The sequence below is a fragment of the Neomonachus schauinslandi genome, chromosome 2, assembly GCF_002201575.2.
Source record: "Neomonachus schauinslandi chromosome 2, ASM220157v2, whole genome shotgun sequence".
NCBI lineage: Eukaryota > Metazoa > Chordata > Mammalia > Carnivora > Phocidae > Neomonachus > Neomonachus schauinslandi.
The window spans coordinates 20,530,050-20,544,016 of record NC_058404.1 but is presented as its reverse complement, the minus strand read 5'-3'; the positions used below and the strand labels follow the sequence as shown (position 1 = coordinate 20,544,016).

At 37.3% G+C, this 13,967-nt stretch overlaps 1 protein-coding gene across 3 annotated transcripts in view; it reads left to right on the top strand.

Moving 5' to 3' along the window:
• Positions 1-12,747, top strand: part of PCM1 (pericentriolar material 1) — an 80,403-nt gene extending 67,656 nt beyond the window's left edge. For 2 of the 3 annotated variants that reach the window (XM_021694209.2, XM_021694206.2), the window contains 9 exons: positions 1,441-1,638; positions 3,278-3,340; positions 3,584-3,719; positions 4,017-4,177; positions 6,591-6,666; positions 7,205-7,461; positions 9,100-9,192; positions 9,282-9,399; positions 12,258-12,747. In XM_021694209.2, coding sequence (XP_021549884.2) covers positions 1,441-1,638; positions 3,278-3,340; positions 3,584-3,719; positions 4,017-4,177; positions 6,591-6,666; positions 7,205-7,461; positions 9,100-9,192; positions 9,282-9,399; positions 12,258-12,376 — 1,221 coding nt within the window. In that variant the 3' untranslated portion in view covers positions 12,377-12,747. Of the gene's footprint in view, positions 1-1,440; positions 1,639-3,277; positions 3,341-3,583; positions 3,720-4,016; positions 4,178-6,590; positions 6,667-7,204; positions 7,462-9,099; positions 9,193-9,281; positions 9,400-10,794; positions 11,523-12,257 lie in introns of those variants that run through there. The other variant, XM_044912825.1, reaches the window with a different exon arrangement.
• Positions 12,748-13,967: the final 1,220 nt, after the last annotated feature.

Sequence of the window (13,967 nt, the reverse complement as noted above, 5' to 3'; positions counted from 1 at the left end):
CTAGAATCAGGCTCAAAGAGAAATCCTTTATAATTAAATATTTTTGTTTCTCAAGATCTGTGCAATCCTCCCTCAGTTTTGGCTACTGTTACATAATTGAGACAGATGCCAAAGTATTAGTTTGAAAATAAGATTTTTTTCTGAGAAAATCTGGCTGCTTTTCTTATATCCCATTCCTGATTTTTTTTTTTTCCCACAAAGGGACCTAGAGAAGAATAAAGATTAGTTGACAGTAAATCTTGCCCAGACTACTGAAAATTTTTCATGAGGTAGAGCTTAAAATACTATCTTCTACTTTTTTCTCTAAGAAACCTATTCAGTGAATTTTTTTTTTTATGAGGCAGCCACATTTGCACTTCTTCCACAATTATGCTAGATGAGGCGGTTTTTTGGAGGGAGGAGACACAGAACATAGTTGTTTGCTGGTTTTCAAAATGCATAGCTCATATTTTTAGGAAGAAAAAGAAATGCAGTTTTATAAAAAATGTCTAGAATATAGCTGACTTATTTATTTGATGATGCTGTATTTCAACTTGAATAGGACTAACATTTGCTTTTAAATTGATTCTGAAGAAAAAGTTTAAATTAGAATGACTGCCTGGCTTATATAGAATGGGGGAACTTGAGAAGTACTCTGATGTTAACATTGAGAAAGGGAGGACTTCGTATTTTCCTCCTGGGCACCTCAGCTTCTCACTGTGGTAAATATGTATCCCCTGATTTACTCATTTGTGGCCACCAGTTCTATTAATTAGGGACTAAATCTACGGATGATCACCTGCCCTGTTCTTTTCATTTTGTATACTCTTTAGAGGAGACTGGCATGATTCCTACTTAGGTTAGTATCACTAAAGAATATTACTATCTTGGGCACCTGGGTGGCTTAGTCAGTTAAACGTCCCAACTCTTGGTTTCTGCTCAGGTCATGGTCTCAGGGTCCTGAGATCAAGCCTCATGTAAGGCTCTATGCTCATTGGGGAGTCTGCTTGAGATTCTCTCCCTCTCCTTCTGCCCCTCCCCCTGCTCATGCATTCTCTCTCTTTCTCAAAATAAATAAATAAATCTTTAAAAAAAAGAATGGGATGCCAGGGTAGCTCAGTTGGTTAAGCGTTTGCCTTTGGCTCATGTCATGATCCCAGGGTCCTGGGTTCAAGTCCCGCATCGGGTTCCCTGCTCGGTGGGGAGCCTGCTTCTCCCTCTACCTGCTCATGCTCTCTCACAATCTTTCTCCCTCAAATAAATAAATAAAATCTTTAAAAACAAATATTACTCTTTGTGTAGTAATCTTAGCCATTAGTTTTAGCTTTTTTCATACTAAAAATAATAAAATTGTTTTTCCCTAGGTGAGTATTGTAATTTAAACTTGTTAATCCTCTGTATTGCTCTACCCACATTGAAGTTTACTATAATCTTAAAATTACATGGTTTATCTTTGAATAGGATTCACTGGCAAAATTTGCTGGCAGAAAACTGAAAGACTGTGGAGAAGATCTTCTCGTAGAGATATCTGAAGTGTTGTTTAATGAATTGGCTTTCTTCAAGCTCATGCAAGATTTGGATAACAATAGTATAACTGTCAAACAGAGGTGCAAAAGGAAAATAGAAGCAGCTGGAGTGATACAGTCCTATGCCAAAGAGGTAAATGACATTCATTTTGAATTTAGGATTAGTTATAATTAGCATTAAAATATATTGCTTGATCATTATTAACTAAAACCATACTTGACCTCAGCTAACATATTTTCTAAGTAATAGCAATTAATCAGATTACCTAAATCAGTACATATGCTAGCCACATACTGAATCTCAGATGTGACAGCAGTGGCTAAAAGATCAGGAATGCACACAGGAATTGGTGACAGGAATTATCAGCTGTCTTACATTGTTGTCACTCACGTCTCCAGAGAAGAGAGGAGGACTGGGATCCTGTCCTTGACCAGCTGTCTGCAGTAGCTCTTTCAACCCTGACAGATCTCAGATCTACCAGGTGTATTTATCACCCCAACCAACACACAAGCTTGTTTACAAGTTAGGACTTTGGTTGCACATCTCAGTAGCTTCTTATACCTTATTAAATTAGTTTGATCACATATGAACTTGGATGGGATTCTTCCCCTCAACTTGAGGCATACCAGAAGGTTTCTCTCTTAGACCTTTCCCTCCTCTTGACTCTCTAATCATGAGAAGGCACGTCAAGACCCAAAACAGAAAGAGGTAACCTTTCTCCCTGAAATCTAAAGTAGATAAAAGTCAAGCCATCCATTTCACACTTTTCTTAATATTTTCACTCTAGACATAGATAGGTTTCAGATCATTTCAGTCTTTGCCAAGAGCTTGAAGAAAATAAAACAGAATAAAACCATAATAAATGATTGGAAAGACTACTTTAAGATAGGCAGTCTCGTGAGGCTGTTTGAGTGGGTGAAGTATGAACTAAGGCAAGAAAGGAGTTTATAATGAAGATGAAAGGGAAGAACATTCCAGGCAGAGAGAACTGTAAGTTCAAAGACTCTGAGACAGGGTTGAGCAGTTTGGAGAACCTATAGAAGGCCAGGGTAGCAGGAACACCTCATCAGAGGTGAGAGTGTAGGAGATGAGGTCACCTAGGTAGGTAAGGCCAAACTATGGGGCCTTAGCAACAGCGGTAAGGACCTTCTATTTGATTTTATTCTAAGCATGATGGAAACCCATGGGAAATTTTGAAATAGAGGAGGGACATAATCTCATGTGCAGTAAAAAGATTGGTCTAGATACCGTGTTGTGTAAGAATTGTAGGAGAGGAGATAGAAGCAGAGACGAGTTTTAAGACTGTTGGCAGTAGTGCAGGTAGGAAATGATGTGACTTAGCTCCGAGTGCGCACCAGCAGATCCATTTTGACGACTGAGGCAATGAGGCATTCTTAGGGTTTAGATGTGGATAATACAGGTAGAGTCCAGGCTGCTTCCTGGTGTCTGACTTGTGCATGGGGTACATGAAGGGCCATTTACTGAGATTGGGAAGACTGAAGGAGGCTGGGCTTTGGGGGGGGGAGGAGTCAAGGTTTTTGTTCTGGAATTAATGAATTTGAGATGCTCATTATTCAGGGAGATGTCTGGTAAGCAGTGTTGATTTTTGTTTGGCTAATTTAAAAGATTTCAATGGAAGAGTTGAATTTGCATTTCTAAAAAAGCATTCAACTCTTTGGACTGTGGTCAAAAACTGCAGCATTTGTTAAAGTTACTGAGTAAGTATAATGCTGAAAGGTCACCCCTGAATTCTGTTTAATTTGCTCATAAGGCCAAAAGGATTCTTGAAGGAGATCATGGCTCACCTGTTGGAGAAATTGATGATGAAGACAAAGTAAGTGGCTAATTAATTTGTGCCTAAAAACAATGCTTTTGGGACAAAAGATAAATAACTTTAATAGCTTTTACCTTAATGTTTGAGAGAAAGCTTTATCATCAAATGGCCTTTCTTCTGACAAAATTTTATTTTCTCTTAAAAATAACAACTTTTTGTATTTTTTATTAGATCATGTGATGAGCTTACTATATACCTTTTAAAATGTATTTTAAGGAATTCATTACGTGTATTTGTGGCTAGGACAAGGATGAAACTGAAACAGTTAAGCAGACTCAGACATCTGAGATGTATGTTGATGACGGTCCCAAAAATGTGAGATCAGATGTTTCTGATCAAGAGGAAGATGAAGAAAGTGAAGAATGTCCGGTGTCTATTAGTAAGTGTAAAGGCTCTGTACTGGGTTTATACGTTGGCTCTTGATAGGTCACTTATCCAAACATTTGGGTGGATTGTAGTGAAGTAGAGTTAGGTGTCCAACAACTCTGAACGGTCTGTTGTGGCCCTGACCAGATGCCCTGTCCTTTCTGCACCACAGCGTTCTACTGCCTACTGTTCGGAAGCTTTCAGATATTGTATGTAAAGGACTTGGGCAATGCAGGAATGCAGTACCTGGTAGCAGCTCTTAAGATTTAGTGCTGAAAATTTACTAAAAACTGTGTATTAATCAACTTAGACTTGTCCAAAGCTGAAACTCAGGCTTTGACTAATTATGGAAGTGGAGAAGATGAGAATGAGGATGAAGAAATAGAAGAATTTGAAGAGGGACCTGTGGACGTCCAGACTTCACTTCAGGCTAACACCGAAGCTATAGAAGAAACTGAACACGATGATCAGGTATTCCAGTCCACACTAGCACATCTTCCCCAATCTTCTTTAACTCCTGAAGGCAGATCCTTTTTAAGGATGTCAGAATTTACAGCTTCCCTATTCTCGTTTTCATGAATAAACAAATCTTTTTAATATCCTTACTGAAATCTCAATCAAACACTAGTTTATTTTTATATTTAGCAATGCTTATATATAAAGCACTTTAATCTTTTTTTTGGGGGGGGTGGGGGGTCAACCTACCTAGAAGATCTGGATTTTTCATGTATCTTTATGTATTTCCTAGTCATACATGGAAACAGTATATAACAAAAATCATTCCCTTTCCTACCTCCACCTCATCTTGTCCCATAGGTAGCACTTTGTATGATTTCTTTGGTTACATAACTCTGTATTTCTGAATAGTATGACATTCTCTGTTGACTTCCTATTATAGTAGGTGAAGACTTTTAGGTCACTTAATTACTCCTCATTTAATTATATTAATCCTATCCTCATTTAATTGTATCTTTTGCTTAAATCTACATTTAACCATAGATCTAAACAAACTACATAAATATTACCAACTGTTGAACTAAGCAAATACTGTTTATTGCTTAGTCTCATACATTTTTTTCACTTGAAATTAATAATTGTCTCCATTTTTTTATTTGCTTGATTTTCTTTGACCACATACCCAAGTCTTTGTTCTGCCCAACAACAGCTGTATAAACTTCTCAGGGGACTTTTCTGCATGTACCAGTTTGTCAGTTTGTCCTTCCTGCTCCATCCTGGCTTTGCTCTTCATTAGACCTGCTCACTAGCTAGCAGCCTGGGAATCCCCTTTGTCATTCTTTATTCCATCTGTTTCTGGAATCCAGTCTTGTCCTCCTTTTGCCTCATTTTGGTAGAGCACATTTCTAGTACCTCTCTGAGAAAGAGTGCATGAAAGATAAATATTTTGAGACTTTATAGGTCTAAGAAAATCTTAAATTCTTCCATGTTGAAACATTTCAGTGCGTCTGCTGAGAAGGCTGATGCCTTTTTCAGTTCTGATTCTTTGTATTCTTTTTTCTTGCCCACACTAGAGCTCTCCCCCCTGGAGTTCTGAAGTGTTACAGTGATAGACATTGTTGTGTATCTTTTTTCATTCACTATACTGAGTACTCAGTGGGTCTGTAAGCAGTCAATAACCATGTCCTTTATTTTGGTAAATTTTCTTTTTTTGTATTGCTTCCCCACCATTTTATCCTTTCATTCCTCTTGGAATTAATATTATCAGACATCATTAGCCCTCATGGGTTGATTTTCTGATTTTCTTCTCTCTTCCTTTTATCGTCCCCTTGCTCTTTTTGTTTTACTTTCTGGGAGATTTCTTTGACTAATAACTTACATGAATGTCATATTTTTAATTTCTAAATACTTTTATTTTCTGATTACTTTTTTATAGCATGCTATTAGTTAAAAGAAGCACTATCTTCTCTTACCCACCTGGAGGCTTTCTTCAAATGTCTGTGGTACCTTCAGTGTTAATGCTAAAAAATGATACACCAGAAAGCCAGTTGGGGTTGTTCTGGGTTTCACTGTAGGGCGCCTGGGTAGATAGCTTTTTGACAGAAAATCCCAAATGTTAATACCTGTTGGTCTTTTCTCTGGGGTGGTTTGTTTCTCCAAAGAAGGGTCTTCCATTCTCCTCTTGCCGGGGAGGAGGTATTTATACCTCCTTGGCTGCCTGTGTTCAGGAGCTCGATGTGGGAGTGGTGCTGAGGGTCCCATCACTATACAGACTTGGGCTGAATCCTTCTGTTTTCAGCATGACATTTTATCCTGTCCTCATCTGTGCTTTCTGCACCCCACCCTTACCCCTGGCAACCCCCAGGTCTGAGGCTCACTAGTTCACTTTTACCAAAATCTCCCATTTTCTGTTAAAGTTGGGGGAGGGAACCTCGATGTTTGCATTTTCTTTTAACAGCTTCAGAGAACCACCAGCACCACCCTCTTTTCATCCACCACTGTATTCCTCTTCCAAGCATGAGGTGAATCTGATTTTGTTTTCTCCTCCTGCTGAAGGCACTTGGCTTTAGCTTTCTCCCCTCCTGGTCAGTTCTTCTTCCATTCACTTAACATCTACATATAAATGGGTATCTTTTAGTTTCTTTCAAGATAGAGTCTGATTTGAAAAAAAGAAAATTTAAAAAAATAGTGGAATCCGTAATACTCTAGTTCTCTATTATTTTGAGGTTAAGAAGAAAATGAAACATTTTACTTAGCCATCTTAAAGTTTCAACTACAGCCTCCTTCTTGAAACACTTTCAGAAGATATTTTTAAATTCCCTTGTATGAAGGTCTCAGGTTGGACAGACACTATACACTCCTAACCATCTCCTATATAATGGCCATATATTTTAGGCCCTGCTATTAAGACATCACTTTTTCCTTCTAGGTACTACAACATGGCTTTGAAAAATCAGGAGAAAGCAAAAATTTCTCATCAGAACAAGAACCCACTACTAGTAAAGGCAAGAAATCTAAATCTAAAGAAATCAATTTTAAGATTATTTAAAGTGCCCTTTATGTGCTTAAAAGCTAAAGAAAAAAAAAATCTAAATTCTTAGCTAATGTAAGTTTGAAGGTATTTTGGACCTGAGGTATGTCTTTTCTTCTTCCCCTAAATCCTTTATAGAAAACACGAGGGCTTTGTTTCTGCAAACAGCTGCTCAAGAAAAGTTGACAAATAATTAAACACACAGAAAAAGTCTTCAAAGAAAACCTCTTTAGATACAAACATGGGGGATTTTTTTTGAATACCCATTCCTGGGTATTACTCATGAATATCATACTTCATTAGAAATTGGGTGGATTTCAGGAATTTGATTTTTAAAACATCCCCAGATGAATCTGATCAACTAGTTTTAGGAATCATTGATAAGGAAAATTTGTAGTTGTCTTTTGAGTCTTAAAGGTCTTGATTACTCACTCATACATACTATTTGGTATAATAGTGAAATTTAACAACTGTTGCATTACACTAAAGTTGAGACTTTCTTTTGATGACAGATGACCAAGATAGCACTCCCGTGAAACCCTGTTACCTCAATATCTTGGAAAACGAGCAACCTTTAAATAGCGCTGTCCAGAAGGACTCTCTCACTACCATTGATTCATCTAAACAGCCTAACCCTTTGCCTTTACCTTTAACTGAAATTGAAACCTTGGTGCCTACAGTCAAAGAAGTTAAATCTGCTCAGGAAACTCCTGAGAGCTCTCTGGCTGGAAGTCCTGATACTGAATCTCCGGTGTTAGTGAATGACTATGTATGTATCATCTACATTTCATTTCTATGCGGATTTCTTCCTTTTCAGGTTAACATTTTCAGTCTGTAAACACAGACTGTGTTTAGGTTTGTTTGTGTTTGTGTTTAGAAACTGCCAAAAAAAATTTCTTACTTAAACTTAGTTTACACTTGAACAGAAGGGTGATAGTGAATTAAGATGATCATATATCAAAACCTAAAAGCTGTTCTACTTTTTTATAAGTTTATGACCCAGATTTTGAGTTTTAGGTGGCAACCTTGAGAGAGTTCAAGGTCAGACCTGAACAGATGATGTGTGAATCATCATTAATCTCTTACAGTGCCCAGGCTTGACATCTCAACAATTTTAGAACATTTCATAAATCTTTGATAAACCTAAAAGTTTACGATTTGACAGCAGTAGACTCCTTACCGTAAATGATGGAAATATATGGTAGCAAATCTGTACTTAGGATGTAGGTACGTAAGCTGAGTTTTACTCTGACGTTTTTGTTTCACTTTAATTTTATAGCATGTAGGTTATATTTTGGATCTTGGATTGTGTTTTATATACTTTCTCTTGTTGGCAAAAATTGAGGAATTTATAACAATGTACTTTTAGATCTAAATAGAGTGTTTCATTTTTTTTTTAATTAACATTAGTTTTCTTCCTAAAGATAGAGTTACAGTTATGATTTCCTAATTTCTCAGAAAGGAAGCCTATAATATTTCAAAACCATTACTAGAAAGAGTAATTTAACCATTTTGATGGCTTCACCAACAGTGAAATTACCATTTACAACTCTGAAAGTTACCTGTTAGACTTATTCTTACTGTCATTTAATGAGTGCATAGAGTTGCTCTAGGAGGCAGTCAAGTGAAATTAACTTAAAGTTTGATTATAGAGGGACTTGAATTTGAAATTTAGGCAGGGGACACTACTGAAGGGCTTTGCACAAGAAAGTCAAATGGCCAAAGTCAGGGTTTTTGAAGATGAATCTGATGACTGATGACTGTTGTCAAGGATGCTACATTAGGAGGCTCCCTTACCATAGGAACCAAGTACAAGCTTAATGAGAGAGATGGGTGAGAAATGTTGAAAGAGGAGGAAAAATCTAAGGTTTCTACTTGGGTAATTGGTAAAATGGTACTATTAAAAATCAGAAAGGAGAACTAGGAGAATAAAAGAATTCAAGTTTTAGACACTGAAGTGATCACAAAAGTGAGTTATTAGATTCATACCTCATCTTTCTCAGCTTCCACGGAGTTGATACTGAAAGCCTGTATGTAAATTCTGCTGGATACACGCTGATGCGTTCCGTAAACATTATCAGGAAACCAGAGTTGTTGTTCTGATGGTTTTAGCCCTCAGTGTAACTACTGTTTCTTCCTTTAACCTGTATAAGCTGGCTCTTTGTTTTTTCAAATGGGGACAGAAACGCTCAGCAGTATGGCCCACAGCTACAAGTACATGGCCCTTCCTGTGCACTCCAGCTTTGCTTTATTCATAGAGCTGAACACAGAAAAAAACCAAATAGGACAGAATTACTGATGTATGCTTGTATATACGAATCCATTTTATCCTTGGCATGGATGACTTTAAAGACTTAGATCCAGAGTTAGAGTGGATTGCCTTCATTAAATATAATTTATCTTACAGGAAGCAGAATCTGGTAACATAAGTCAAAAATCTGATGAAGAAGACTTTGTGAAAGTTGAAGATTTACCACTTAAACTGACAATATATTCAGAGGTATTTTGCTCTCTTTAATTAAACTTGTCTTTATATGACAAATACTACTGGGATGAAAACTGATTTTCAGTTTTTTCTTCATTCCAAAGGCAGATCTAAGAAAGAAAATGGTAGAAGAAGAACAGAAAAACCATTTATCTGGTGAAATACTATGTGAAATGCAGGTTGAAGAATTAGCTGGGAATTCTCAGACACTAAAGGAACCCGGTAAGAGTTACACCATATCATAGTGAAAAATTAATGAACCTTGATACCATCAGTTTGTTTTTTAAATCCACTACTAGCACTTGGAAGATTTAATCCAAATATTGGAAGGGAAGCATAATTCTGTAAAAAGTCTAGATCTGTTGCCTAATTTATAAAGTGATACTATCAGGTAATTTATTTCTGTTTTTAAAATCTTGAGTTTTAGCAAGGTAACAGAAGCACAATTTTAAGAAGGAAAGGTACAAAAGAATTCATGATAAACTGGCGGGAGCCCATTTCTTTTAACTATTGGTTTTTAGTTCCTTTGGATGAGACCCTCTGTATCTCTAAATGATACAATTTTTCTTAACTTAAAAAATTCAGACATCTCTTGTCTTCCCTATGAAAAGTGAGCATTTGGACCTATCCTTTCACTATTATTTTTGGTTTTTCTCTGTGCTACCTTTGTTATTTTAAATATATATGTTTTACAGTTCCATCAACTTTGGTCATTACTCAGCTGCCACTCCCTTTTTCTTCTGCTTTCTCTATTCAGTTTTTTTTTTTTTTTTTTTTTAAGATTTTGTTTATTTATTTGAGACAGAGAGAATGAGAGACAGAGAGCATGAGAGGGAGGAGGGTCAGAGGGAGAAGCAGACTCCCTGCCGAGCAGGGAGCCCGATGTGGGACTCGATCCAGGGACTCCAGGATCATGACCTGAGCCGAAGGCAGTCGCTTAACCAACTGAGCCACCCAGGCGCCCCTCTCTATTCAGTTTTACTCATCTTCTTACATTAAAGTTATAAAACCCAACACACCTTTTTGTAACTGTAATAGTTAAAACTTCTTTACTTTTTCTGAAGACCATTCTGTGTAAACATGACTCACTGCAGAGTCAAGTGATAATCCCAGATTTCCTTCTTTATGGATCTAATAGCACAACCCCTGGGCCACTCAGAGGAGAATGTGTCTTGCATCAAAATCAGAGATTTTCTTTTTGTTATTCTTTATCATCAGTTTTTGTTTTTCCTAGAAATGGGTGAAGAGAAGGGCAGACTAAATATCAAACCTTCAGCTAACCTCACCTGCGTCCCTCCTAGTGGGTCCAGGCTGAGCCCCGCCCCCCTTCCTTGCACCTCCATCTGCTTTGAGCATTCCAGGGATTTGTTGTCTCCGGGCCTGCTCTCCCTCATAGCTACTCTTCTTGGTCAGCATTTAGTCAGTTTCATAGTTTTTTTTTTTCTGGTGGAGTTTTAAGAGACAGGAAGTATCTGTTCAGTCTGCCATCTTCAAACAGAAACCCTCACTTTATAACTTTATGCTAAAAGTTTTAATGTATGAGGACAATAATAAATTCTAGTAAGTAATGTCTTAAAATTCAGTAATTTATAGTGCATTAATTATTCTGTTTTTCAGAAACAGTGGGAGCCCAAAGCGTATGAGATGTCTTCAGAGGCTCATCTAACTCGCTTTACATAGTCAATGCATATATGAACATGGCACTAAATAAACATCTGTTTTGATCTGTATAAAAATGTAAATTAGTTTGACACTGCATTCTTGATAGGTGTGCTAATTTCTGCCCCTGGCTGTTTAAAACATCAGAAACTGAATTCTGGACAGATTGAAGCCTTGATACACTGTGGGGTTGTTTGTTTTTCTTCTTTCTTTCCTTTTTTTTTTTTTTTTTTTTTTTTTGTTTTCATTTTTTTTTTTTTTTCCTCCCTTTGTTTTATTTGGTATCGTTAAATTTAAGATGCAGTTTTAAATAAAGTTTGGACTTACCTGTAAAGTACCTTTTTTGGAAATTATGTTGAATGCTATGCAATAAGTCACTGTTCAATGTGATTAGGAGATTTAGAGAAGAGCAAGAGTTAGAGACATACAGAATTTAATATAAAGACCAGCCATCAGGCCAGGCTTCCAAATAATATCAGTGTTACTGCTGTTGGGTCTAGATACCTGCATATCTTATTCCTGTGCAAGAATAGGGCAAGTTATAAAGGTATCCTGGATATTGGTGAAGTTATTATAGAATATAAATATTCTCTTCAAATTGGGTAAATTTAGAACACTTAGAACTTACATAATTATCAGATAAATATTTTCTAGAATTCAGTTGCTATCTGTTGCCATGTTCTTTAAAAAAAAAAAAAAAGTGTTATATAATTAGGGAGTATTCCTGCACAAACAAGTAACACTGTGATTAATTTTACATGAAAAACCAAACCGTTCCAAGTAGGGATTATAGAACTAAATTTTATGTACCAGAATATTAAGGCTCTGCATGCCTTCAGACAAACTTGCGTTTTGAGATAGCAGTTGATTCTGTGTATCGTAACAGAGAAGCAGATTTGCAGATGAAGTATTAAGTAGTAAACATCTATGGGATATCTTTATCACCAAGTAAATCAGTTTTTCAAAAGGTGAATTACCTTTAGATCGCAAACTTGCCATATACCCAAGTAAGGCTTCACAGAGCCAGTTAACAGTTAAGTCAGTCTTACAGGTTTTTTGTTAAATAAAATACATAGAATTAGTTTCAATTAGTAGTATTTGAAATGTATTAACAATTTACTGAAATACCCCATAAGAAAAGAAGTTGGTTGGTATTCCTTTAAAATTCTTAGTTGCATTATACTTCAGTGTAAAATTATAACACCTAATCAGGGAGTGTTAAATGAGGAATTTCCCTATGAGGACATTCACTGTATTGCTAATTAAATTATGTGAGGTATCGATCTCCAACATTAATAAAAGAAAACCTATTCAGAGAACTATCATTCAGAATCAGGAATTCTTACCCAGTTGGCCTGGGAAACTGAAACAATAAATTAGATTATATGTATACTCAAGTTCTATACTTCTATGTTTTCTAGACTCTGAACAGACAGGGGAGAATTTCATGTTGGCACTCAAGCCGAGCCTTACACACGTACGGCCGTGTCTCTCTACATGCAGATTAAAGTTCGGTCCAGTGGAAGACCTGTACTTCTGAGTTCTTTTCCCAGCACCTGTGAACCTTATCTCACTGACTGACTTACGTTATAGCTGCTGTCATGTACTGTTGTTTTCTATTTTAGAAGATAATTCCGCTTTGAAATACCTGGGGCTGAAGATCAGATAACTTGTTTTACCCTTAGTAACTACTGCTCAAAGGTTAAGCATTAATATTTGTTAATTTTTAAGCTGAAACTTGGGTAATAGATAAAAAAGGGAGAAAAGGTGAAAATGAGTGAGAGAGAACCTGTGCAGGTTGAGAGAATGCTTAACAATAGTGAGCTCACCAGACTGGGCGACTTAACAACAGTGAGCTCACCAGACTTTGTATTTTGTGACATTCACTCTGGGTACGTGCGTTTTCACTGTGAATAAATGTCTATCCTCCGTACAACCATGAACTGCATTTTCATTTAAACGGACAATCATTTATGCCTTAGAAATTATTCCAGAATTATGGCTTATTTAACAATTTTAAATGTAAAAAAACAGAACAAAAAACCAACCAAAAAAAAATAGAAGACATAAAAAATAGTGACATAGTAACTAGCCAGGGAGGAGACTTCTCAAACTCAAGCCCATTTTTCTTCCACTGTAGCTGTAGTCTATTATTTTTTTTTTTTTTAAAGATTTTATTTATTTGACAGAGAGACCGCGAGAGAGGGAACACAAGCAGAGGAGGAGTGGGAGAGGGAGAAGCAGGCTTCCCTCGGAGCAGGGAGCCCGATGCGGGGCTCGATCCCAGGATCCTGGGATCATGACCTGAGCCGAAGGCAGACGCTTAGCGACTGAGCCACCCAGGCGCCCCTGTAGTCTATTCTTTCTTAATTATATCTACTTCATATACTATGTAGAGAATACTCTCATATTTACCCAGAGTTAGCCTGGCATGTTTCTTGTTTATTTTCCCATTTTACTTAATATGGTTTGTTCTTGACCCGTGAGAAATAATTGGCTCTGGATATCACACACCTCACTGTACAAACATGGCTGCCCAGTTGCCTTGTCCAGAGGGGCCGTCCTTTCTTGTTCTCGCCAGACAGCTCTAATCACTGCATTAACGTTGGCCGTCTTTATACATCTGGTTGCTTCCTCAGCATCACTGGTGTCTCTGCTTGGCTCATTTTCCATTAAGGAACAGCGGGGAATCCTATGTCTTTAAATACTTTGATTCATACAAAGTTTTAAGTTCATCTGCCCAGACTCAGAACCACCCTGGGCCAGCAAATTACAGAAAGTTATGATCTGGATATTTTGGAAATGAACTGCATTATAAAGCTTGAGTTCGAGTTCTCTTCTATATACCTAATTAATGTACAGACAGTCCCCAACCTAATGATGGCTGGAATTACCATTTTTCAACTCGATGGTGTGAAAGTAATAGAGGCACAGGTCGGAGATCCTCCAGGTTTGGTTCCAGACCACTGCAATAAAGTGAGCGGAGTAAATTTTTGTGGTTTCCCAGGGCATATAAAAGTTTCCGTTTACACTATACTGTAGTCTGCTGACTACAGGCTCCTGGGATCGAGCCCCGCGTCGGGCTCCCTGCTCAGCGGGGAGCCTGCTTCTCCCTCTCCTGCTCCCCCTGC